The 27,950-nt window shown below is 39.7% G+C and overlaps 1 protein-coding gene across 6 annotated transcripts in view; it reads left to right on the forward strand.

The window, feature by feature from the left end:
- veph1 (ventricular zone expressed PH domain-containing 1) overlaps positions 1-27,950 on the forward strand; it is a 227,317-nt gene that overhangs the window by 156,081 nt on the left and 43,286 nt on the right. For 4 of the 6 annotated variants that reach the window (XM_073041043.1, XM_073041044.1, XM_073041047.1 and 1 more), the window contains exons 9-12: positions 379-770; positions 7,703-7,735; positions 18,547-18,686; positions 20,942-21,073. In XM_073041043.1, coding sequence (XP_072897144.1) covers positions 379-770; positions 7,703-7,735; positions 18,547-18,686; positions 20,942-21,073 — 697 coding nt within the window. Of the gene's footprint in view, positions 1-378; positions 771-7,702; positions 7,736-18,546; positions 18,687-20,941; positions 21,074-27,950 lie in introns of those variants that run through there. The other 2 variants (XM_073041046.1, XR_012098357.1) reach the window with 2 other exon arrangements.

A 27,950-nucleotide genomic window follows, 5' to 3' on the forward strand; every position in this document is an offset into this window, starting at 1 on the left:
CTGCCATTCAACTAAGTCTGAATTTTTTTCCTCAAGCCCATTCTCCCCATAACTCTTAACCCCTTTATCAATCAAGAACCTACCAATTTCTGCCTTAAATACACCCAGTGACTTGGCCACCATTGCCCTCTGTGGCAATAAATTCCACAGATTCACCACCCACTGGCTGAAGAAATTCCTCTGGAGTTCCTGACTCCTTCTAGACTTACAAGAGGAGTGCTGCATTAGCCCCTAATTTCCAAGGCTATGAATATAATTTACTGCTCGGTTTATTGAGAAGTATGAAGTTAATTAACCAGAAATCTCTCTTGTGTTCTGGAGGCACGTGAAGTTTTTATGTTAAGCTAAACACTGTGTTCAATCTCTTTAAAATGACAGGTCCAAAAGTCTCGCTCTTCATGCAATGCACACAAAGTCATTAAGCTGTGAATGTGATGAGGGAGAAAACGGAGACATTAAGACAGCTATCACATACTCAGACAGATCACTCAGTGAAGGCAGTGTCAAACAACTTTTGTGTCAAGAGCCTGATGAACATAAGCACCAATTGCTGTCTCTCTCTCATTGCAATATTGCCTCAAATGACTCCAGAAATGCCTGTGGTACTGTTGAGGACAATGATAAGCGAGGTAGTGCAGGAAGTCTGGTGCATCTCTCAGAAGCACAGGATCAACTCTCTCTGTATCTCAAAGGACATATCCATGCTGTAAAGTCGTGCTTTTCTGAGATGGTGAAGAGAATCCCTGTCCCAGATGAGTGTATTATCGAAGGTAAGAAATGAAATCATGGCATATTTTAATTGTATTTAACTGATCCTGCCTCAGAGAAAAATCTTATAATACAAGATTCTGCAGGTGTGCTGGAAATCTTGAGCAACACAGACAAAGTGCTGGAGGAACTCAGCAAGTCAGGCAGCAGCAATGGAGGGGAATAAACAGTTGATGTTTCCAGCTGAGACACTTCATACGGACTGGCAAGGCATGGGGAAGAAACCAGATCAGGAAGGAGTACAAGCTTATAGGTGAAACCAGGTGAGAGGGTGAATGAAGTAAGAAGCTGGGAGATGATAGGTGGAAGAAGAAATCTGATAAAAGAAGCAGTGGACCATGGGAGAAAGGGAAGGAGGAGGGACACTAGAGGGAGGTGATGGGCAGGTGAGGAGAAGAGAAAGGATGAGAGAGGGACCAGAATGCGAATGAAAAAAGGGGGGAAAGGGAGTGAAATTACTGGAAGTTAGTGAAATTGATCTCCATGCCATCAGGTTGCAGGCTACCCAGACAAAATATAAGGTGTTCCTCCACCAGCCTGAACATGGCCTCATTGTGGCAGTAGAGGACGCCATGGGCAGACATGTCAGAATGGGATTGGGAAGTGGAAGTGAAATGGGTGGCCACCAGGAGATTCTGCCTTTTGCAGTGGACAGAGCAAAGGAGAGAAAGCTACATCAGTTCTCATCAATGGAGTGGAGGTCAGACCTGGGACTCCAGATAGAATAGATGACCCCACCAGACTTGGAGTTGAAGTGTCGCCTCACCTGGAGGGACTGTTTGGGGGCCTGAATGGTGGTAAGGGAGGACGTGCAGGGGTAGATATAGGGATAAGTGCCAGTAGGGAGTTCAGTGGGGAGGGACGTGGACACGGAGTTCAGCGAGACCCTCTCTCATTGCTCCCTTTAAGACCATAAAACATACAAGCAGAATTAGGCTATTCAGCCCATTAAGTCCACTACACCATTTTACCATGGCTGATCCTGGATCCCATTCAACCCCATACACCTGCCCTCTCACCATATCCCTTGATGCCTTGACCAATCAGTAATCTATCAACTTCCACTTTGAATATACCTGAGGACTTGGCCTCCACTGCAGTCTGTAGCAGAGCATTCCACATACTCAACACTCTTTGATTAAAGAAATTCGTCCTTTACTTCTGTTCTAAAAGGTCACTCCATATTTTGAGGCTGTGCTGTTCTAGATACCCCCACCAGTGGAAACGTCCTTTTCACATCCACCTTAGCCAGTCCTTTCAAAATTTGGTAGGTTTCAATGAGATTCCCCATGCATTCTTCTAAATTCCAGTGAGTACAGGCCCAAAACTGCCAAATGCTCTTCATATCTTAACTCCTTCATTATCAGAATCGTCCCTGCTGCTGTTCAGCTCTTTGACCATGTTCTCACTAGGAACTTACCTCCACTGACATCTTCAATTACACTGAAATTTAGATGTAGTCTGCATGCAACACACACTGCAATCATCTGAAGAGACTGATAATAAAACCATTCTTTTGATTCTGGTTTACGTAACCCAGTGAGTCCATAACCTGCATCACTCACCACTCATAATTCTTCACGAACTGGCCTTCACCCAGTTGATGCAGTTTTGGCTGAGTCAGTAGTTTATCAAGTATCATCCACAACAATGTTGGACCTGGCTGGTGATCCCTTCCCATCCATCTCCTGAGTGGGTGTTAGAACAATAATGAGTAAAGAGATGCCAGACCAAAATTTATTACCAGGATAGACTAACTGGGCATCCATTTTATTGGTACATATGAGGCCCAATTGTGTGCAAATTGGCTGCTGAGCTTCTATACAATATGATAATTACTAAGCCTCCGAAGTAGATAATTGATTGTAATGTATTGAAACGTTTCAAATCTCTGGAGGACATACTATTTTTTTCTTTATAGGAGGACAAGCTAAGAAACATGAACTGCCTTTTGTTCCTAATCACTCCCCCCTTTCTTACAATGGGGGTTGTACATACAGTTTTATTAACCTCACATACCATGTCAATCTGTTGGCCTGGATTCAAAACAACTGTCTTTTGATGTCACTCTTCTTGTTGTAGTCAGTTTAGTTAGTACTGTAAATATATTATTGATTAAGAAGTATTGTGGAATTGGGAAGAGTAAAACCAGATTGATTTAATTATTTATACTCATTGCAAGACAGAACTTTCAGTTTGCAAAACAAATCAGTAATTCATTTGCAGATTTTCATATTTATGTCTTCAGTATATCAGTGATAGAAGACGAGTTTTCATTCATTATTCCACATACAAAGCTCCCAAATTTGCCAAGGACAGAGGCACCATTCCTCTACCCAATAGGGCAAAATAATGATTCATCCTTTAAGCCTTCTGTGTTTCCCAGTCAGTCACTAAATGTTCTTCCCTCTTAATCAGGAAAAAGTTGGAAAAAATTAGCCCAGGGTCTTCAAGGGATGAAAGGTAAAAAAATGAAAGCAAACGTCTCTGGACTATTGGTTAATGTGTCCATCTGTCTTTGTTTAGTGCTTCGCTTCAGTATTACAGCTCTCAGAAGACAACATTTAGTCTTGAATTAGTAAGTTGTGATGAAGGAATTCTTCTCACTTAAGTATGATTGATGTATGCCTGAATTCTGTTTATGTTTGGTCCACAGTCAGTTGAGGTGACTGCGGTGCTTGAGCTTTGTGCCATATCAAAACATGCACCATAAGATATTTGAAATTTGTTGTAACTGAGTTGTTTGATGTGAACAGAAAATCATTCTGTAAAAGGACTAGATGGCATACAGTTCATCAGATTTGTTCAGGAAAGTTTCCTTAATCAGTACGTAGGAGTTGCAATGAGAGAGTGTGCAATACTTGATCTGTGATTAGGGAATGAAACAGGGCTGGGTAAGGGAACAATTTGCATCTAGTGATCGTAATGCCATTAGTCTCAAAGTAAATGTGGAAAAAGTTAGGTCTGGTCTGTGGGTTGAGATTCTAAATTGGAGAAAGGCCAATTTTGATGGCAAATTTGGATTGGGACAGGCTGTTTTCTGGCAAAGGAGTACTTGGGTAAGTGGGAGGCCTTCAGAAGTGAAATTTTGAGAGTGCAAAGTATGTGCCTGTCAGAATAATAGGTTAAATAAAAAACAATAGGTTCAGGGAACCTTGATTTTCAAGAAATATTGAGGTACTGGTTAAGAAAAAAAAAGAGGTGCATTGTAGGTGTAGGCAGGTAGGAACACATGTGGTGCTTATGAAGTATAAAAAATGTAAAAGAACACTTAAGAAAGAAATCAGGAGGACTAAAAGAAGGATGAGGATGCCTTAGCAGACAAGGTGGAGGAGAATCCTAAGGGATTCTACAGATAGGTTAAGAACAAAAGGATTGCAAAGGACAAAATTGGTCCTCTGGAAGATCAGAATGGTAATCCATACATGGAACCAAAAGAGATGGGGAAGATATTAAGTGTTTTTTTTTTGTATCAGTATTTACTCAGGAGATGGATAGAGTCTATAGAAGTGAGGCAAAGTGGCATCGACTTCATGGACCCTATACAAATTACAGAGGAGGAGGTATTTGCTGTTTTGATGCAAAGTAGGGTGGACAAATCTCCAGGGGTTGGCAAGCTGTTCTCTCGGACCCCGTGGGAGGCAAGTGCAGACATTGCAGGGGCCCTAGCAGAGATATTTAAATCATCCTTAGTGACAGGTGAGGTACCAGAGGATTGGAGGAGAGATAATGTTTTTCCATTGTTTAAGTAAGGCTTTTAGAATAAACCAAGAAATTATAGGCCTGTGAGTCTGTCGTCAGTAGTGCGAAAGTTACGTGAAAGTAACCTAAGGGACTGGATATATGAGTATTTGGATAAACATGGACTGATTAGCGATTGTCAGCAAGGTTTTGTACGTGATAGGTCAAGTCTAACCAAATACATAGAAGAATAAACTCTTCTTGGACTTCCAGCTGGGTACGGGTATCGATTATAATTGACATTTCAATGTCAAGCTCCGCCATCTTGAACAGGGAACCCTTCAGATACATAAAGAGTAAAAAAGAGAAGTGAGAGCAGATATCCACACGCTGGAAAGTGATGCTGGAGAGGTAGTAATGGGGAAACAATGAAATAGCAGATGATCTGAAAAAGTATTTTGCATCAGTGTTCACTGTGAGCAGCACTAGATCTGTTTTCAATCTTATAGTTTTTGAGGAAGTTACCTAGGAAGCTGATGAAGGTATATGACAAGGTCCCGCATGGGAGGTTGGTCAAGAAGGTTCAGTCACTCGGCATTCAAGGTGAGGTAGTAAATTAGATTAGACATTGGCTCTGTAGTAAAAGCCAGAGAGTGGTAGTAGCTGGTTGCTTCTCTGACTGTGACTGGTGGAGTCCCACAGAGGTCAGTGCTGGGTCTTTTGTTTGTCATCTATATCAATGATCTGGATTTATAAAGGTTAATGCACCAAAAGCTTTCTGGATGAAAATGTGGTTAACTGGATCAGCACATTTGCAGAAGACACCAAGATTGTGGGTGTAGTGGACAGTAAGGAAGACAATCAGAGCTTGCAGTGGGATCTGGGAAAATGGCAGATGGAATTTAATGCAGGCAATATGAAGTGCACTTTTGCACTTAGGTATTGCAAAATGAAGTGTTGGACCAACCAGGGTGGGACTTGCACATTGAAAGGAGGAGTTCTGTAGAACAAAGAGATCTGGAAATACAGGTCTATAATTCATTGAAAGTAGCATCACAGGTAGATAGGTTCATAAAGAAAGCTTTTGGTGCATTAACCTTTATAAATCAAAGTACTGAGTACGGAAGATGCAATGTTATGTTGAAGTTGTTTAAGACCTTGGTGAGGCCTAATTTGGAGTATTATATGCAGTTTTGGTCACATACCTACAGGAAAGATGTAAACAAGGTTGAAATAGTACTGAGAAAATTTACAAGGATGTTACTGGAACTAGAGTACCTGAGTTATAAGGAAAGATTGAATAGGTTAGGACTTAATTGCTTTGAACATAGAGGATTGAGAGGAGATTTGATAGAGGTATGCAAAATGATGAGGGGTAGAGATATGGTAAATGCAAAGGGGCTTTTCCACTTGGTCCCAGTGCAAGTCGATGAGAGTAGGAAGTTTAAATGGTTCGGCACAGACTAGATGGACTGTAAGGGCCTGTTTTCATGCTCTACTTTTCTATGACTCTATGCTGTAGGAGTAAATTCCTCACAATAAACAATTATTTTTCCAGACGATGCACAGGTTTGCCAATTTAAGAGAAATGTGAGCGCAAGAACGAGTCATTTGTTCCCACAAGTCACTTCAACCATTCAATGACATCATGGATAATTTTTGTACCAGCCTTTTCCTCACCTCTTCATTCTCTTACTTGCCAAGAATCTTTGAATATTTACTTCAAAAATCATCAATTGCCCTTTTGCTGAAGAGATTTGTTTGTAAACAAATGTCCTGAAGGTTCTGCCTCTAATAATTGAAGCTATGATGCATTGTCGTAGAAAATAATTTCTGATCTATCCTCCTATTCCCTTTGTTTCCTTGAAAACTTTAATCAAATCTTCTCTTGATGTTCTAAATTGTAGGGACTACAGATCTTTTGAATTATTAATAACCTATTCAAAATTTGGTCCTAATTTCTGGTCCTTGACATATAAAGTCCCTACATTAACAATAATTGGCCTATCCCTTCATGTACATTCCTTTGTTCTTAAGTACTGACATTATTGCTGACATCTTCCATTTCACTGAGAGCTCCTTTGGGATTTCTGCATAAAGGCAGTATTGGTGTCAGTTATTTGCAGTGTTTTCACAACTCTGCTCTGTTGGATGCCCAGTGACAGACCAGTTATTTGCAGATTCCATCAGATCAGCTAGCATCTATGCAGAGGCCAAGACCCTTCATCAAGACTGCTGAGTTCCTCCAGCACTTCCATGTGTGCTGTTCTGGATATCCAGCTTTTGTGTTTATGTGCAGAGAGTCCATACTGCTAATGGTTGAGAATTGCTTAAAAAGCCTGATCAAATTTGATTTCAATAGGCTAACCTACTCCAACAAACTATGACAAGTATTAATGCCTTTACTTCCTTTGCAAGTTTGAGTTTATTTCAAAATTTATTAGAATTTAGATTTTCTGTACTCTTAGCTTCTTAACTTAATGACTGAAACAATGTTTAATGTTTCTGAGTGTCAAGGACATTAAGAAGATCACAGAGTCCTTGGCAGGTTTGACAGTTGGTAAAGCAAGAGGAAGGTTCTTTGCCAGCCAAAGATGACTTTAGCCTGTTCATGAATGGAACTTTTCCTGGTTCACTCATCTGACAGCACTATGTTCTGCAAGGAGCTGTTCCCACACTGTTCCTTGGCACTTAGGATCAGGAATCATCCCATGTACCAAGTAGCAGATTAGAGGATGTTTGGAAGAAGATGATTTCACCTGAAAAATGATTGCAAGAAGCCTGATGTTGAACATCTTATGCTTGGCTAAGTTTTAGTTAAACCTGCTGAGCACCAGATCAGGAAGAGCAGAGCCAATGACTACAAAAGTGTCATGGACCCTTATAGTTTATTCTTCAGTCTCATTCTGGGTATTTGTATCAAATATGAATCAATCTGTCCTATAAAGGTGAGTAATGGATGTGTCGACTTTTCTAGGAACATTATCATTGACATTCTGTCATGTGGCCCAACAATTGTAGGACATGGACAACTCATGCGGCAGGACTGCACAACGGATATGAGGCCCCCTTTGAGCTTGCATTTAAACATACTGAACCCTCCCCAATCCAGAGCTCTACACTCTCTTACTATTTTAATAATGCGCTTTGTTTTTACTTTTCTTGCCAAAATGGGTAATTTCACTTTCTCACACTATTTGCCAAATGTTTGCCTATTCATTTACCTATATTTTTCTTTATCTCTTCACCATAGTTTATTTTCCTACTGGTACTTGTGACTTTACAGGTAAGCAAGCATATCTTTATTGTCTTCAACCAAGTCTTGTTTAAGAAGTTGAGGCTCAGCCACTGATCCTGTGATGGACCATTTATTGCAATGTATGAAATAGACCAATTTATGGCTCTTGTCTGCTTCCCATTAGCCAGCCAACATGATGCATATCAATATATTATCTCCTAAGCTAAACTTATATGTTCCAAGTAATCTTAGATGTGGCAACTTATCAAGTGCTTTTTGGAAATCAAGTATAGTATATCCATTAATTCTGTTTTATCTGGTAATATTCTGTGAATATTAATTCAAAGAATTCCAACAAGTTGGTCAAAAATGATTTCCCTTCCACAAAATCATGTTGACTTTGCCTGATTATCTTGAATGTTTCTAGGTTTCTGTGACAACATCTCTAATAATAGATATATTCCCATCTCCTTCTTCCCACTGAGAGAACGCTAATTTGCCCAAAGTTACCTGCTTTCTGTCTCTCTTCTTGAATAAAATAGTTAAATTTTTTCCACTGCAACAGAACATTCCACAATTTTTTTTAAAATAAGGAAACGCGCCACCTTGCAAGTGTTCTTTAATATTTTGAGGGGAGGTATGAGCATGCACGTAGAAGATTGGTGAAATAATGTAAAGAAAACAGGTGATATATTTTGTTCCAACCAAAAAAATTAATGTACCCAAGTGAGAAGAAATACAGGATTTCCTGCATATAGGTAAACATTATTATCACCTACTGCTTGGTGTAGACCTGGCTTATATTTTGGGTTGATATTGCTTTCAGTAAACAGCAAAGCATTTGGAAAAACAAAGATTTCTTCCAAAGAATGTCCCCCACAAGCATTGTTTTTGGATCACAATCTAATAATAGAAAAGTGAAATCCAATTGTGAAATTCAATTTGGATTTCATGGAAAATTCTACTTACTTTTGGGAAGCACTGGCTCTACATTTGAAAATGTGTCTACTCCTGGGAAAATTACTAATATTGGCTCTGAACTCAGTCCATTAGGGCATGATTTCAAAACATCCAAAATGTTACAATACATGTATTCATTCAATTTAAAACCTTATTTAACAGATGTGACAAAATCCTTTTTCACAAATGGATCACAGTTCAGTAGCCATATATGTGTGCTTGCCCAGACAAATAAACGTTGTAAATATGTTTTACATTAAAAACTCTATTAGAGATAAGTTGGCAAAAGTTAAATGTTTAAAATAAAAATAAACTGAGAATTTGGTTTTAAATTAGTTCCTGATTATTCATAATTACATTGAAAATAATAATTGAAAAGCCAAATCAGATGGAAAATGCAGAAAAACAAAGATTTCTGGATTCCACAAAATGAAGAAAATAATAATAGAGGGTTCTGAATGGAGACGTGGGAAATAAATGTCCTGTTCTATGGGCTAAACACTCTAAATCTGCACATGTTGAACTCTGTTCCCTTGATTATAATGTCAACACATTTCAAAGCAAAATACAATATGTTACTGTGAGAACAACAGTACAGAACTTTACCCTGTTTTTCACAACCTGGTCTGTTTCATTATTAGGTGCTATTTAAGATTTGATTCCTCTGAAATTACAGTAAGTTAAATCAAAAGATCAATCCATTCAGCTGATTAAAGAAATGACCATAATGAGAGAAAATAAAGTTCTTCCATGTATATTGACAACTCCAATATTCCAGAGCACCTTACAGATAATGAAGTATTACTAAGGTGTTTTTACGTCATAACATATGAAATGTGGTATGACTTTGTTCCCAGAAACTGTGTGTGAAACTGTTTCCGTGATTGTAATATCACCACATTTCAAAAGCAAAATACAATAAGTTACTGTCAGGAGGTAACTATCACGTAATTTGTTTTCAGTTTTGTTGGTTGAGGGATAAATATCACCTAACTCTTAAGCTGCTCTTCAGAGAAATGCAATGCATTGTTTATCAAAGAGCAAGTTAACTTTGGATCAGCATCTCCTTCAAAAGAGTGTACCTCTGACAGTGCAGCACTCCTCAGTGTGGATCATGTGCTCAAGTCCCTGAGTGGAACTGAAACTACAACTTTCTGATTCCTTTCTAATGAGGGTAATGTTGATGATGTACTATCAATCTGATACAATAACTTCAGTCAATTTGACAGTTTTAACTTCTTGTTCATCTCAGTGAGTGATCAGTTATAGAGGTTGTAGAGTTACACAGCATGGAAATTGGCAAATGTTAGGTCACAGACTGGAGTTGGGGTATATAGCAAATATTAACCTCAGCAACCAATCTTCAGATTTGCAGATTAAATTTTAAATGCAGCCCTGATCCATTGTTTCCTGGAGCTGTGGACTCCAGTTGATTGAAAACCAGACAATGCTGGTTAACATTTATTTTGGGTGACTGCAGTATGGGTCTGAAGAAGGAGGTGTGAAAATTATATGTAATTCAAAGGAAGCATTGTAGATACATTGTAACTATAGAACTGTCCTGTTGTTACCTTTGATCGTTAGCATATAAAATGTCATGTAATATTCAGTCAAACGGGCCTCTTCCTTCAAGAGTGTCTCATTTTGTTAAGTAAAACACTTCTGTATCCACTAGCATCAGTGTCCCTCTGGTGAGTTTATTCACATTACAACAACAAATATCATCATGCCAACAAATTTTTAATGGATTGTTTACAGAAATGGATTAGCTCATATGTTTGGGGATTGTTGATCAGCATTATAATATAACAATAAGACAGCTAGCGATAAGAGATCAATGTAATTTTAATTAAATGAGGATATCTATGATGTGTTGCTTGTTGGTAAACAATTGGCAATATTCACCATGTATGCTTCCACTTGCCAATATGTGGTCAGGATTAATCCCCACTGTGTGTCATTAGGGTCCCATACTGCTGAATATAAGTAACTAGTTTTGGAGTTTGACCAACATTGGGATGTGACATTCATTGTTGTATCATTACTATCTTTCTTTCTTTCTTACATAATAGAATAGGATTCCAGCTAAAGAATTATTATCTGCCAAAATGACTTAATGGAGTAGTACCCACTGAAAATGTATTAAATGTACCGACTCCGATCGCTCTTAAAATTGTCTATGTTGCAAAACAATGCCTGGGGCTTTGCAGTAGTAAGGGTGTCAAAACCACCAGAGGTTATTAATTAATTTGGGATTTCATGACAAAGTTATGATCAATGATTCATTATGCATCAGAACAGCATTTTTCTGGCATCTCAGAACTCCCAGTCTTCCTGAAACTCTTTAAGCTGCCAAAGAGAAAAGGACAGTACTTGTGCATGAGGCACTTGTGAAATGTCCAGTGTTCCAAATTAACACAGAAACGAAGTCTGAGCATGGGGGGATTCCCTGCAACCTGCAGTGGTCAGCTTGAGCTAAGAATGTTTCAGCACATGGAAGAGATTTTTACTCAAATATTTTTTCAGGAACAGAAGTTTTTAAGTTGTATGTTCACTTTAAATCAATCTGTATTAAGAAAGTATTAGAGAATTTTTTTCTGAAAAATAATCTCTAAGCTGCTCACGCTAAGTTTGAGGGTACGTTCCTTCCTCCGGTTTGCTTGTATTTTTTTTTGTAGCTAGGTCTAATCTTGGCCACCCAAAGAATGTCATTTCCACAGCTGCAGAAAGCAGCACTACAGAAGAGCCTTCTACTCAAAAACACATGCAGCATTTTGTCTAACTTCTTGCATGGTGGATTGTTGAAAATAAGTGTATAATTTTTATCACGGTCCAAGTCATTTAGATATTTCAAAGTTCAAGGAAGCTGTATTATATAAGTAAATATATGTCACCATATACAACCCTGAGATTTATTTTCTGTGGGCATACACTCAAATAAATCTATAGAATAATAACCATAACATAATCAATGAAAGACTACCCAACTAGCACGTTCACCCAGAGTACAGAAGGGTAATAATCTCAAAATTGCTGCCTGTGTCACGTGCTAATGAGTGCAAGAATAACATGATCAGGCACATTAATGCATGGCTGAGAGACTGGTATAGGGAGGAGGGCATCTGGTTCCTGGATCATTGGGGCATCTTCTGGGGGAGGTACAACCTGTACAAAAAGGACGGGTTACACCTGAACCCAAAGGGGTCCAATATCCTAGCAGGCAGGTTTAATAGAGCTGTAAGGGAGGGTTTAAACTAATTTGGCAGGAGGATGGGAACCAGGGATATAGGGCTGTGGAAGGGGAAACCTGAAATAAATCAAAGAGCGTGCAACCAGAGATGATAGAAAAGACAAGCAGGAGATGAGGCATTATCAGAGCCAGTGGGATGAGTTGCAGGGAAATAGAGGTATGGTGCAGTTAAAACAGAAAGCAACAAATACTGGACTGAAAGTGTTGTATTTGAGTAAGAAATAAAATGGACGATCAGCTACTGGTTGGCAAGTATGACGTTGTGGCCATCTCTGAAACTTGGCTAAAGGATGGCTGCCATTGGGGGCTGAACATCCAAGGATATACAGTGTATCAGAAAGATAGGTTAGTAGGCAGAGGGGGTGGTGTGGCCCTGTGTATAAGAAATAATATTAAATCATAAGAAAGGGATGACACAGGATCGGAAGGTGTAGAATCTCTTATCGGTTGAGTTAAGTAATGGCAAAGGTAAAGGACCCTAATGGCAGTTGTATACAGGCCTGCAAACAGCAGCCAGGATGTGGATTACAAGTTACAGCAGGAGATAGAAAAGACATGTCAGAAGGGCAATGTCATGATAATCATTGGGGAGTTTAACATGAAAGTGGATTGGGAAAACCAGGTCAGTACTGGACCTCAAGAGAGAGAATTTGTAGAATGTCTAAGTGATGCCTTTTTAGAACAGCTTGTTGTTGAGCCCACTAAGGGATTCGCTGTGCTGGATTGGGTGTTATGCAATAATCCAGAGGTGATAAGAGAGCTTAAGGTTAAGGAACCCTTAGGGAACAGTGATCACAATATGATTGAGTTCACATGGAAATCTGAGAGGGAAAAAATAAAATCCAATATGTCAGTATTTCAGAGGAATAAAGGAAATTACATTGGCATGGGAGGGGAACTGGTCAAGGTTGACTGGAAAGGGACACTAGCAAGAAGGACAGCAGAGCAGCAATGGCTGGAGTTTCTGCGAAAAATGAGGAAAGTGCAAGACAGATATGTTCCAAGTAAGAAGAAATTTTCGAATGGAAGAAGGACATTACCATGACTAACAAGTGAAATCAGAGCCAAAGTAAAAGCAAAAGAGAGGGCATACAAGGAAGCCAAAGCTGGTGGGAAGATAGAGGATTGGAAAGCTTTTAAAAACTTGCAGAAGGAAACTAAGAAGGTCATTAGAAAAGAAAAGATGAATTATGAAAGGAAGCTGGTGACTAATATCAAAGAAGATACTAAAAGCTTTTTTAAGTGTATAACGGGCAACAGAGAGTTGAGGGTAGATATAGGACCAATAGCAAATAACACTGGAGATATTGCAATGAGAGATGCAGAGATGGCAGAGGAACTGAATGCGTATTTTGCATCAGTCTTCACAGCGGAAGACATCTGCATTATACTGGACATTCAAGAGTGTCAGGGAAGTGAAGTATGTGCAATTGCAACTGAGAAGGTGCTCAGGAAGCTTAATGGTCTGAGGGTGGATAAATCTCCTGGACCTGATGGAATGCACTCTCGGGTTCTGAAGGAGGTAGCTGGAGAGATTGCGGAGGCATTAATTATGATCTTTCAAGAATCGATAGATTCTGGCATTGTACGAGATGACTGGAAAAAGACAAATGTTACTCTGCTGTTTAAGAAGGGTGGGAGGCAGCAGAAAGGAAACTATAGACCTGTTAGCCTGACATCAAGGGTTGGGAAGTTGTTGCAATCGATTATTGGGGATGAGATTACTGAATATGGGTTGCACTTGAATCCCAGGGGGACCAATATCCTGGCAGGGATTTTTGCTAAGGCTATTGGGGAGAGTTTAAACTAGAATTGCAGGGGAGTGGGAATCAAACTGAAAAGATGGAGGAAGGGGCTGTTGGCTCTCAAATAGAGAAAGCTTGAAGACAGGTCGAGAGGGAGGATAGGCAGGTGATAGAGAAGGAATGTTCTCAGTCTGATGTTTTGAGATTTGTCTATTTTAATGCAAGAAGTATTATGAATTAAGTGGACGAGCTTAGAACATGGATCAGTACTTGGAGCTATAATGTTGCGGCCATTACAGAGACTTGGACGGCTCAGGGCCAGGAATGATTACTTAGAGTGCCAGGCTATAGATTTTTCAGAAAGGACAGGGAGGGAGCCAAAAGAGGTGTGGGTGTGGCACTGCTGATCAGATAGTGTCACGGCTGCCAAAAATGAAGAAGTCATGGAGGGATGATCTACTGAGTCTCTGTGGGTGGAAGTTGGAAACAGGAAGGGGTCAATAACTCTACTGAGTGTTTTTTATAGACCACCCAATAGTAACAGGGATATAGAGAAATAACACACACAAAATGCTGGTGGAACACAGCAGGACAGGCAGCATCTATAAGGAGAAGCACTGTCGAGGTTTCGGGCCGAGACCTTTCGTCAGGACTGGTAAATGTTGGAATCTGTATGGTCCTGAACTTTGGTGGACAAAATAAATAGGCAGACTTTTATTTAGATGGGGAGAGAATTCAAAATGCAGAGATGCAAAAGGACTTGGGAGCCCTTGTGCAGGATACCCTAAAGGTTAACCTCCAGGTTGAGTCGGTGGTGAAGAAGGTGAAGGCAATGTTGGCATTCATTTCTAGAGGTATAGAATATAAGAGCCAGGATGAAGTGTTGAGGCTCTATAAGGCACTCGTGAGACCACACCTGGAGTATTGTGTGCAGTTTTGGGCTCTTTATTTAAGAAAGCATGTACTGACATTGGAGAGGGTTCAGAGAAGATTCACGAGAATGATTCCAGGAATGGAAGGGTTACCATATGAGGAAAGTCTGGCAGCTCTTGGGCTGCATTCCCTGGAGTTCGGGAGAATGAGGGGGGATCTTATAGAAATATTCCAAATGTTAAAAGGCCTGAACAGATTAGATATGGCAAAATTATTTCCCATGGTAAGGGAGTCAAGGACAAGAGAGCATGACTTCAGGATTGAAGGACGTCCATTTAGAACAGAGATGTGGAGAAATGACTTTAGTCAGAGGGTGGTAAATCTGTGGAATTTGCTGCCACAAGCAGCTGTGGAGGCCAAGTCATTGGGTGTGTTTGTTCTTGATTAGCCAGGACATCAAAGGGTATGGGGAGAAAGCAGGGGAGTGCGGATGACTGGAGGAATTGGATCAGCCCATGATTGAATGGCTGAGCAGACTTGATGGGCCAAATGGCCTACTTCTGCTCCTGTATCTTATGGTCTAAGACAACAAACTGTGTGTAAGTACAAAAGGAAGAAATAATAATAAATAAATAAGCAATAAATATTCAGAACATTAGATGAAGAGTCCTTGAAAGTGAATCCATAGGCTGTGGAAATATTTTGGTGGTGGGACAAGTGAAGTTATGCCCTTTGGTTCAAGAACCTGATGGTTGATGGATAACAACTCTTACTGAACCTGGTGGTATGTATCCTGGGCCTATTTTACTATTTTTTAAATTTCTTCCATTCATTCACCATGGTACATAGTAGAATGCTGCTAATTTTGACATGAACAATTGTATAAAGCAACTGATGGTAAAGCAGTAACCTTTTTACAAATCTGCCTGCTTGTTTTTCCCTCTGTGTAGATGAGGTTCACCAGGATGCTGCCTGGATTAGAGAGTATTAGCTTTAAGGAGAGGTTGGACAAATGTGCGTTCTGTGGAGCATCAGAAAGTGAGGGACAACCTGCTAGAAGTATAGAAAATTATATGATAGGGTTGATAATCAAAGTCTTTCTCCCAGTGTAGAAATGTAGAAACTGTACCTTAGCTTTAAGGTAGGAGGGGCAAAAGTTTAAAAGGGGATTTGCAAGGCAAGGTTTTTTTTAAAACCCATACAGCAGTAAGTGTCTGGACAGTGCTGCCAGGGGTGGTGGTGGACGTAGATAAAGTAGTGGCATTTAGGGAAGCACATGAAGATGCAACGGAGGGATATGGATCGTGTCCAGGCATCATGGTCAGTACTCACAACGTGACCGAAGGGCCTATTTCCAATATATGTGTGAAGTTCAAGACCCAGGATTGTCGCAAGTGCCAGCTATAGCAGGGAGAATCAGGAAACATTTTAAATTTAATTATTGCACTTAAGCCTACATTTCTAATGATTTCAGAATTAGGTTTATTATCACTGACGTATGTCATGAAATTTGAGGTTTTGTGGCAGCAGTATACTCCAATACATAAAATATACTATAAATTACAATAAGAAATACATATATATTTATATAGAAATATAAATTTATAAGAAGCTGTTCCTAAAATGTTAAGTGTATGTCTTCAGACTCCTGTACCTCCTTTCTGATGGTAGAAATGAGAAGAGGGCATGTCCTGGGTGGTGGGGGTCCTTAATGATGATGGTGCCCTTTAGAGGCTTTGCCTTTCTAAGATGTCATTAATGGTGGGGAGGTTAGTGTCCTTAATGGAGCTGATGAATTGAATTGACTTTATTTCTTACAGCCTTCAAATTCATGAGTTCATATTCATCTTTACCTTTTCATCTTCATCATTCATATTCATTTTTACATTATGTCTCCATCTGAATGTGCGATGTATGAGTTATAGTAATTTGTAATAAATAGTATGTACAGTAAGACATACAACAGAACAGTCAACATAGCTTAGAAATATGATTGTGTCAGTGTGAATTAATCAGTCTGATGGCCTGGTGGAAGAAACTGTCCCAGAGCCTGTTGGTCCTGGCTTTAATGCTGCAGTACCGTCTCCCTGACGGTAGCAGCTGGAACAGTTTGTAGTTGGGATGACTTGGGTTTTCAATGATCCTTCAGGCCCTTTTTACACACCTGTCTCTGTAAATGTCCTGAACAGTTGGAAGTTCACATCCACAGATGCAGAGCTGTCCGCACCACTCTCCACAGAGTCTAGCGATTGAAGGAAGTACAGTTCCCATACCAGGCAGTGATACAGCCAGTCAGGATGCTCTCAATTGTGCCCCTATAGAAAGTCCTTAAGATTTGGGGACTCATGCCGAATTTCTTCAATGATTTGAGGTAAAAGAGGCATGGTTTTCACCACACAGCCGGTATGTACAGACCAAGTGTGGTCCTTGGTGATGTGTGTAAAGCTGTTCACTCTCTCAACCCCAGACCCACTGATGTCAATAGAGGTTAGCCTGTCTCCATTCCTCCTGTAGTCCACAACCACCTCCTTTGTTTTTGTGACATTGAGGGAGAGGTTGTTTTCTTGACACCACTGTGTCAGGGTGATGACTTCTTCTCTGTAGGCTGCCTCATTATTATTTGAGATAAGGCGAATCAATGTAGTATCATCTGCATATTTAATTAGCAGATTGAAGCTGTGGGTGGCGACCCAGTCATGGGAATACAGAGAGCAAAGGAGGGGGCTTAGGATACAACCCTAGGGGGCTCCTGTGTTGAGGGTCAGAGGGGTAGAGCTGAGGGAGCCCACTCTTACCACCTGCTAGCGATCTGACAGGAAGTCCAGGATCCAGCTGCACAAGGCAGAGGTCTCTGAGCTTCTTGTCGAGCCTGGGTGGAATTATGGTGTTGAATGCTGAACTGTATTCCAAGAACAGCATTCTCATATAAACATCCCTCTTCTCCAAGTGTGTAAGGACAGTATGTAAAGCAGTGGCTATTGTGTCATCTGTCGATTGGCTGTGTCGGTAGGCAAATTGTAGGGGATCCAGTTTGGGTAGTAGCATGCTGCAGATGTAGTCCTTGACCAGCCTCTCAAAGCATTTGGTTATTTTTGAGGTGAATGCGACAGGACGCCAGTCCTGATGGAGATGATTTGTAGCTTTTAAAAATAAGATTCTGGAACATTGCATAAATATTTCACACAATTAAAATTAGAATTCTCTGCAGATTTTCCATAATATTCTGCATATGCAACATTTCTGATACAAAATTTTGTTGCTATTTTTGCCTACACCTAAGTCCTGGTTGAGTTAAGCCGCAAGTAATTCTGAGGAAACTGCCAGCTGTCATTCTATTTGATACAGCTCTGCAATGTTTCAGACTTGGACACAGAACTGATTTTTCATTACATACTGAGAATCAAATGCTCAGACCAGTCAGTGTAGAAAATCTCAAAGGCATGAGAGGCGATTGCCCTGGAAATCTAAATTGGAAAGTTTCTGATAGCAATCAACAAAAGTCATGTCCAGCCAATAAAAAGGATTGAGTAGATAGTTTTAGATTTTAAGACATTCCTGAAGCAACAAGAAGCATTCAGACCTGTTACATAAATGTCAAGTTTCTAAAAACTTTGAAAGCCAGCTTTGAAGGGAAAAGCACATACAAACTGAAGAGTCCTTACATTGGCCCCCAAAGTCTCAGGATGAAAGCTGTTCATTTTGCGGTGGTTTAAATGTATAAAGTCAAAAAAGTTAGTAGTACTTATAGAAAAAGAAACATCATTACCTTTCAGTATAAATGTTTATACTCCACTGTTTTCTGAAACTACCAGGAGAAAGAGAGGGCACAGTGGCATCCTGTGGAGAGTGGGATTTAACAGTTAGATTAGCAAGAAGAAAAAAATATATACGCTCTCACCAAGAACATTTTAAAATAGTGCAGGTGCTTTAATCAAAGATTAGGTGTTTTTCTTTCTCAACCTTTTAATAAACTTTGGTTCATTAAAGTACTCAAGTGAAAGTTTTGTCAATTTCCCTTTGTTTCTGTGTAGGTTCCATCAATGGATGTGTAGCAAAAGTACTCTTCAGCTGTCCACAGAAAGGATTTTACTGCCTGTATAGTAAATCCAGCTTCATCCTCAACACTGATCAGCCTCAGCTTTGGATCTACATCCTGTTTCTTTCCCAACAGGTAAATACCTTTCCAAAGTTGTTTCATTGAACTTGTTGAAGTGGTAACAGGTAGAGTTACAAAAATAGTGCAGTAGATTCATATATAATATAATGTCTTACTGTGGATAATGTCAGAACTTGTCATGGCGAAGAGATAGGAAGTAGGATACAAACCAGAAAACAGGGTAGGGATTGAGGGTAACTGTTAAACAGTTCATGCTTTTGAACTGATGCTCCACAACAATCAGCCAGCATGATCTGACCCTTTATTTGTTTTTCATACAGATTAATTCTGCTTCTTAGCAACAAAATTCCCTCACCTGGAGACATTAACTTCAGTGTTATAATTCTCAGCACATCACCCTATAGATTAAGAAGGCTTTCTCTCTCTACAATAAATATAAATTAACATTAATATCCATACAAGTTATGGTAATCACATTATATTGTGCCTTTGATCTCTCTCCACATAGAATGCCAATCTATGTTTTGATTTCTTAGCAAAATGCTTGACCCCAAACTTTCCTACATTAAACGCCAGTCTTTTGCCTGCTCACTCAATCTATTGCAGAATCACAATATGATTTTCCATTGTTGTCAGATCATCAGCAAATTTGGAAACCTTGCAAATTGTTCCTTCCTCCAAATTGTTAATATAAATAGACAACAACTGTAGGCCAAGAGCTGATTCCTGTAATCCTCCACTAGTTATCTCTTTCCAGTCTGTAAACGACACATTTATTCCATCTTTTTTCTATGAGACGGCAGATTTTCAATCCAATCAAATAAGTTTCCTCAGATACAATATGCTTTTAATATATGAATGAGCCTCTTATATGGCACCTTATTAAATGCTGTTTGGAAATTTAAATAGACTACTTCTACAGGTTCTTTCCTTGTTATATCCACAAAGAAATCAAACAAACGTGTCAAACGTGATTTACCTTTCATAAAATCATAAGATTAAGATAAGGTTAACTTTATTCATCATGTGTATATTGAGACATGAAGTGATTTGTGTTGTGTGTGTCAACGACTACTGCAGTCCAAAGACGTGCTGGTTAACTCCGTACGTCTTTGGAATGTGCGGGGAATCTGAAGGACCCGATGAAACCCACATAATCATGGAGTAAATATACAAACTTCTTACAGGTACCAATGGGGGATTGAACCCTTCATCGCTGGCAGTGGAGAGCACTACACTAAGTGCTGTGCTACTGTACCAACCCTTCTTGACTAGGTTTAATTACATTCACCTTTCTGAAATGCTTAGCTATTTCCTCTGATTATTGACACTATCAGCTTGCCAATAAAAGCTGTTAAACTAACCAGCTTGCATTTCAATGCCTTCTGCCTTTCTTCTTTATTGAACAAGGGGGTCAGATTGGCTCCTTTCCAGTCTTCTGATACCTTACTGGAGTTCAGCAGGTTTTGAAATTTTTCAGCCAGTGGGACCACTACTTCTGCAGCCACTTCCAATAAAACCCTAACATGCAGTCCATTGGACCCTGGTGACTTGTCCACCTTTAGCCCCTAAATAACAATATCATGTTATCTGAAATTAGCCCATCTAATACCTTCAGGGTAGTACCAATATCCTTCACTTTTTGAACAATCTGCCCATTTCTTTGCTTCATTGGCCTTGTTCTCTAGAGGCCCCGCATTTACCTAAAGCACCCTCTTCCCGTTTACCTTTCCATGGAAATGATCACTGTTTTAATACTACATGCAAGTTTTCTCTCAAAATTCATTTTCTCAGTTCGGCTACTGGATCCTAAAAACTTCCTAATCCTCTGGTTTACCACAAATCTGGCTATTGGATCCTAAAATCTTGCCAGTCCTCGGGTTTACCGTAGCCTTTTCTTCCAGTTTACATTTTGTTACCATTTGCTTGTATTCTGGTTTGCTATCTCTTGCAGACACAATTCTTTCCATTCTAAATTTATTCTGAAAAGTAACTTAAATGGCACATTGAAATCAGCACAAAATTAATTCAATCAATTCATTTGTCTGTCCATATGTATTAATATTAAAAATGACTGAACCCTGTATATAATTACAGCCTTGGTCAATAATGTGCTCTTATTTAAAATTTTATTTCGCCCGCAAGCCTTGCAGAATATTTGCTGAAGAAATTGCATTAACTTGACTGCAAGGTATAAAGCTAATCACATTTCTAGTAATAAAGACCTTGTAATTCTGAGTATTCCTACATTTTGATTTAAACAAGTCAGCCACATGACCTAGTAATGTGTATTGTCTTATCCGTCACAGAGCTATTCTGCAAAGCCCTTATCTACCCAGGATGCATCAGTACAAGTTCTTAAAGCACTGTGGGAAAAGGCACAGCTAAAGGGAACACACAGCTTTGAAACAGCAATGATCCAGACAATTCACTATAAGAAGGTAAATGCTTTGCAATACGCAATAGTGTTTTTTCTTTTGAGAAGTACAGCACAGAAACGGATCTTCAGCCCAACTAGTCCATTGCCTACTCACGTTGACCTGCAATGGGACCATAGCCTTCCATAACCCTACCATCCATGTACCCATCCAAACTTTACTTAAATGTTGAAAATGAGCTCGCATCTACCACTTGTGCTGGCAGCTCATTCCACACTCTCATGACCCTCTGAGTGAAGAAGTTTACCCTCATGTTCCCCTTAAACTTTTCACCCTTAAACCATGACCTCTGGTTAGAGTCACACATAATCTCAGTGGAGAAAGCCTGCTTGCATTAACCCTATTTATACCCCTCATAATTTTGAATACCTCTATCAAATCTCCTCTCAGTCTTCTACATTCTAAGGAATACAGTCCTAACCTTTTCAGTCTTTCCTTTTTAACTCCGGTCCTCAAGACCGAGCAAATTTTCTCTGTACTCTTTCAACCTTGTTTATATCTTTCCTGTAGGTAGGTGACCAAAACTGCACACAATACTCCAAATTAGGCCTCAACAACATCTTATACAGCTTCAACATAACATCCCATCTCCTGTACTCAGTACTTTGATTTACGAAGGCCAACATGCTAAAAGCTTTCTTTGCAACTCTACCTACCCGTGATGCCACTTTCAACGAATTATGGACCTGTAGTCCCATGTTCCTTTATTCTACCACACTCCTCAGTGCCCTGCCATTTACTGTGTAAGACCTACTCAGGTTGTCCTACCAAAGTGCAAAACCTCACACTTGTCTGCAAAAAATTCCATCTGCCACTTTTCCAGTTGATGCAAATCCATCTGCAACCCATGATAGCCTTTGTCACTGTCCACCTCACGCCCCAATCCTGGTCTCAGCCACAAATGCGCTGATTCAGTTAACTACATTTTCATCGAGATCATTGATATAGATGACAAACAACAAGGGACACAGCACCGATCCCTGTGGCACACCACTAGCCACAGGCTTCCAGTCAGAGAGACAGCCATCTACTACCACTCTCTGGCTTCTCCCACAAAGCCAATGTCGAATCCAATTTACAACCTCATCTTGAATGTCAAGCAACCGAATCTTTTTGACCAACCTCCCTTGTGGGACCTTATCAAATGCTTTGCAAGGGTCCATGTAGACAACATCCTCTGCCTTGCCTTCATCCAAGTACCTTCCTCGAAAAACTCTACTGTATAAGATTGGTTAGACATGACCTACTACACACAAAGCCATGCTGACAGAGTCCGAGGAAACACCTCATCAGCCCCTGGGGTTTTATCCAGCCTGATTTGCCTCAGGATATCAAACACCTCCTGCTCTGTAATCTGTACAGGGTCCATGAAATTGTGCCACTTTGCCTCACTTCTATAGACTCTGTGTCCATCTTCTGAGTAAATACAGATGCAAAAAAAATTCTTCAAGATCTTCCCCAACCATTTACCATTCTGGTCTTCTAGAGGACCAGTGTTGTCCCTTGCAGTCCTTTTGCTCTTAACATATCTGGAGAATTTCTTAGGATCCTCTTTCATGTTGTGTCCTACAGCAACTTCATGACTTCTTTTAGCCGTCCTGATTTTTTTCTTAAGTGTTCTCTTACTCCATAAGCACCTCATTTGTTCCTACCTGCCTATACCTGCTATGACCTTTTTTCTCTTAACCAGAGCCTCAATATCGCTTGAAAACCTACTTGAGTTTTACCTTTTATTCTGACACTCACGTACAAGCTTTGTACTCTCAAAATTTCACTTTTGAAGGCTTCCCACTTACCAGGTACCCCTTTGTCAGAAAACAGCCTGTCCCAATCCACACTTGCCAGATAATTTCTGATACCATCAAAATTGGCCTTATTCCAATTTAAAATTTCAACCTGCAGACTAGACCTATCTTTTTGCATATTTACTTTGAAACAAATGGTATTGTGGTCACTAAATGCAAGGAGTGCATCCACACAAACGTCTGTCACCTGCCCTGTCTCATTCCCTAATAACAGATCCAGTAGCGCACACTCTCTTGTTGGAACTTCTACATACTGATGAAGGAAACTTTCCTGAACACATCTAACAAACTCTATCCCATCTGGTCCTTTTACAGTATGAGAGTACCAGTCAATATGTGGATTGTTAAAATTACCTACTATAACAACCTTATGTTTGTTGCAACAGTCTGAGATCTCTTTACAAATTTGTTTCTCAAAATCCCTTGGACTGTTTGATGGTCTGTAATATAGCCCCGTTAATGTGGCCATAGCTTTCGTACTTCTCAGTTTCACCCATAATGCCTCACTAGACGAGTTCTCTCATCTGTCCTGATGGAGCCCTGCCATGACATTTTCCCTGACTAGTAACGTCACGCCTCCTTTAATCCCTCCTGCTCTGTCACATCTAAAACAATGGAACCCAGAATATTGGGTCACCTCTCACAAGTCTCACTAATGGCTACAAACTCCAGGTGTTGATCCATGCCCTTCGCTCATCCGCCTTTCCTACGATACTTCTTGCACTGAAATATACAGGACTCTAGTCACATCATACTCAACCTTTTAATTCCTGACTTTGTCTGAAGTCTTACCAATTTCTTTCACCACAACCTCTCTACCAACTGTTCTGGCACTCTGGTTCCCATCTCCCTGGGACTCTTGTTTTTTTAAACTGCAGTGACATTGTGGGGAATGTTAATTCAAAATACTTGCAAAATGTTATTTGGCAAAGGTAATGCTTTCAGTCAAAGACAATAATTCAACTTCTTTTTCGTGCATTAAACTTTAAATTGGTAATTTCTACCATATTGCTCAAATGCAAGGAAAAAATTGAGTCATTTCTAGTAGAAAAATAATTAGCAAATTATCAGTTATGAAAATTTGTTTAGTAAAAACAGACTTAGTTCACTCTATAGTTTGTTTTGAAACTTTTGGAAAGAGACAAAAATAAATCACTTCTAAAAAAGGCTCTTTGGGGTAGAATTTAACAGCTTTTCAGAAATACAAAACATTTGTTCAATGAAGTTCAAAGTAAATTTATTATCAAAGTACATACATGTCTCCATGTACTACCCTGAGATTAACTTTCTTACGGGCATTCCTAGTAAGAACAAAGAAATAACAGAATCATTGAAAAGCTGCACGCAGCAAAGACGGACAAACAACCAATGTGCAAAAACAACAAATAGTGCAAAAGTAAATTAAAAAATTAATAAGCAAATAATAAATGTCAAAAACATAAGTTGTAGAGTCCTTGAAAGTAAGTCCATAGTGTTGAGTGTTGGGGTGAGTGAAGTTAATCCCCTCTTGTTCAAGAGCTTAATGATTGAGGGTTAGTAACTGTGCCTGACCCTGGTGATGGTGCGGGATCGGAGGCTTCAGTACATCTTTCCTGACAGCAGAAGCACAAAGACAGCATAGCTTTGGTGGTGGGGGTCCTTGATAACAGATGCTGCTTTCCTATGATAGCATTCCTTGTTGACGTGCTCATTGGTGGAGAGAGCTTTACCTGTGATGGACTGGGTTGTATCCACTGCTTCTTGTGGGCTCTTCCTTTCAAGGGCATTGGTGTTTCCATACCAGGCAGTATACTCTCCACCACACATCTATAGAAGTTTCTCAAAGTTTTAGATGTCATGCTGAATCTTCGCAAACTTCTGTAGAAAGTAGAGGCATTGTCGTGCTTTTCTTGTAATGGCACTTGCGTACTGGACCCAGGACAGATCCTCTGAAATGATAACCAAGAAATTTAAAATTACTGACCATCTCTGATCCCTGATGAGGACTGGCTCATGGACCTCTGGTTTCCTTCTTCTGAAAACAATATTCAGCACCTTGGTCTTGCTGACACTGACTATCAGGTCATTGTGGCACCACTCTGCTATATTTTCGATCTCCTATTTGCTAAGAAGACTATAGAGGAGATGTTATTGCCAATCCAAAACAGACTGAGATCTGCAAGTGAGGAAATCGGGGATCCAGATGCACAATGAAGTATTGATGCCTAGGAGTTAGAATTTACTGACTTATTGAGGGGATGATGATATTCAATGCCAAGCTGTAGTCAATGAAGAGCACCTTCACCATCCAGATATTCCATAGTTGAGTGATGAGCCGATGAAATGCCATTTCCTGTTCGTCTGTTGTGACAGTAGGCAAATTGGAGTGGATCCAAGTCACTTCTCAGACAGGTGTTGATATTTTTCATCACTAACCTCTCAAAGCACTTCATCACAGTGGATGTAAGTGATACAGGCTGATAATCATTGGGATAGGTTACCACGTTCTTTTTGGGCTCCGGCATGATTAAACCCTTGCTCCACTTAGAAAGCTTTTTTGCGTAGCTGTTAAATATTCCATTACACTATAGCTTTAATAAACGTGGTGCTTCCTTCAGTGAACCTGGCCTTTTATTAAATGCTGACCTGCCTCTCGGAGCCAGAAATGTTGTGGAGCAGATCTGTGAGCAAAATCTCCTGGCAAACTGATTCCAGTTAATAGGAAATTCTCTGCACACCACAAGTTCTCTGAACAAAAGTAATAGATCCTACTCCCAGAATAACAGTAGCCCCCAGAAAAACACTGGTGAGGCTTATTAACTGTCAAATTTGTCACTGAAATTAAATGTTTCCAAGCATCTATGTCATTCATATATATAGAAGCACAAAAAGACAAAATTTTAAATGAAAATATCAAGGATGCTCAAACGTAATTAAAATCATAAATACAAAACCTACTTAGTAATCTTTTTTAGAATCTGAGCATTAGCAACAGGACCAGCATTATTGCCCATTCCAAATTGTCTTTGAGCTGGTGGGGGTGATTGTGAGCAACTTCTTCAACAAGCTAAGTTAAATCAAATTAAAAGGCAGTCACTTATTACTCACCCTGTCTGCATTCTGCTCTCTCCATTGGAAATGGGTGGCCTCAAAGGACTTGTGAGCTTTATCCTGGAGCATTTTCTGTGAACATACTGTAGTTCCCAGCTGGAAGGGATGTGTTCAGCATCCTAACCCACCCCCAGAGACTTCGTGGAGAGTCTCATGGTTAAGCACAGGCATCCTGTGTCTCTTGATCAGTGGTGTTGAGGTTGGGATTTCCAAATTTGCTCAAAAGTCTGGAAAGTTCCATTGTTCAGTTTTGTTTTTTTTTACTTTTGTTTCTGTTCTGTCAATTGTCTTATTCATCTGTAATTGATTTTACAGCTCTGCCTCTTCCAGTAATTACTACCCTATTTGACAATATTGTAAGTTTTTAATTAGCTGTCCATAATTACCTTACCCAGTTAGCCAAGTTTGACTGCTTTTTTGCTGGTTTGTTTACTCCCCACATAGCTTGTTTCCTTATGGCCTCCTTAATGTACTTCTCCAGAAATTAGCTTCTTTCTTCTAAATTCACTTTTTTGGGCAAAGCCAAAGTTATTTGCCCTTGTTTAATCGCACATGGAAGGGTGGTGTTGAGCCACTTTCTTGAATCACAGCAGCCCTTCTAATGACAGTAGTCCCTCGATACTGTTTGGAGGTGAGCTCCAGGACTTGTACCAATTGACAAAACCACTGTGAGACTTACAAAGGAAAACCGTTCAGTCATGGGCAAACATTTCCACTTCTGACCTTGCTCGTTCTCCCATTCATCCAATCTGTGTGAACCCTGAAGAAGCACTTCCGTTTGTGACATCTCTCTGATCTCCTTACACTCAATTAAACACTGTAACCACTTACTCCTTGATCTAAAAACACCCCGGAAATGTTTACTGTCCTTAGATATATATTTTACAACAACCCAAAGTGAATTTTTAAACTAAAAGTCCTCTCTCACTTTCTGCTGTCCTAATTGCCACAGATCTCCCAAAACTCTTTTTTCCCCTTTCTGTCTATTTTGTTTTTGAAAGAGAAATATCCTTAAATTACAGTTCTCAATCTAAATGATACTACACCTGTGACACAGCCCTATTTTTCTCTATTTTAATTTAAATGCTTCAGGTGTGCAGTAGTAATCCTTAGAATTTAAACCTTATACTGTTTTCCTACCATTTTTTGCAAACTTAGGTGAGGCAATTTTTTAACTTGTCATTACTACAGGACAAATGTGCTCCTGATGAAGCTACCCAATGCTATAATATGTTCACCATCACCAAATGTGCTTATTCACAACTATTACTTTTTGATTTGAGGAAAAATGGGGGCAGAGTTGTTAGTACCTCTGATAGCAGCTTCAAAGGGCTCAATTTGATTCTGATCTTGCAACTTTAAGACATAAGACATAGAAGCAGAAGTTAACCATTTGGCTCTTTGAGTTTGCTCCACCAATTAATCATAACTGATTTATTTTTCCCTCTTTACCTGCCTTCTCTCCATGACTTCTGATGCCCTTACTAATTGAGAACCTATCAACCTATGCTTTAAATATACTCAATGATTTGGCCTTCACAACCATCTGGGACAAAGAATTACACAGATTCACAACCCTCTTGCTAAAGAAATTCTTACACATGTCTGTTCTAAAGGGATGTCCTATTCTGATCTGTGCTCCCTGGTCCTAAACTCTCCTACTACTGGAAACTTCCTCTCCATATACACTCTTTCCAGGCCATACAATATCTGGTAGGTTTCACTGAGTTCCCTCCCTCATCCTTCTAAACTCCAGTGAGTACAGGCCCAGAGCTATCAAATGCTCCTCATATGTTAACACCCATCCCTGAAAACAGTCTCATAAATTTCCTTTGAACCCAATCCAGTGCCAGCATATTCTTACCTAGATAAGGGGCCCAATACTGCTCACAAACTCCAGATGTAGTCTGAGCAATGCCTTATAAAACCTCAGCATTATGTCCTTGCTTTTTTCTACATTAGTCCTCTTGAAATGAATAATAACA

Source organism: Hemitrygon akajei, chromosome 3 (genome assembly GCF_048418815.1).
Source record: "Hemitrygon akajei chromosome 3, sHemAka1.3, whole genome shotgun sequence".
Classification (NCBI taxonomy): Eukaryota; Metazoa; Chordata; class Chondrichthyes; order Myliobatiformes; family Dasyatidae; genus Hemitrygon; species Hemitrygon akajei.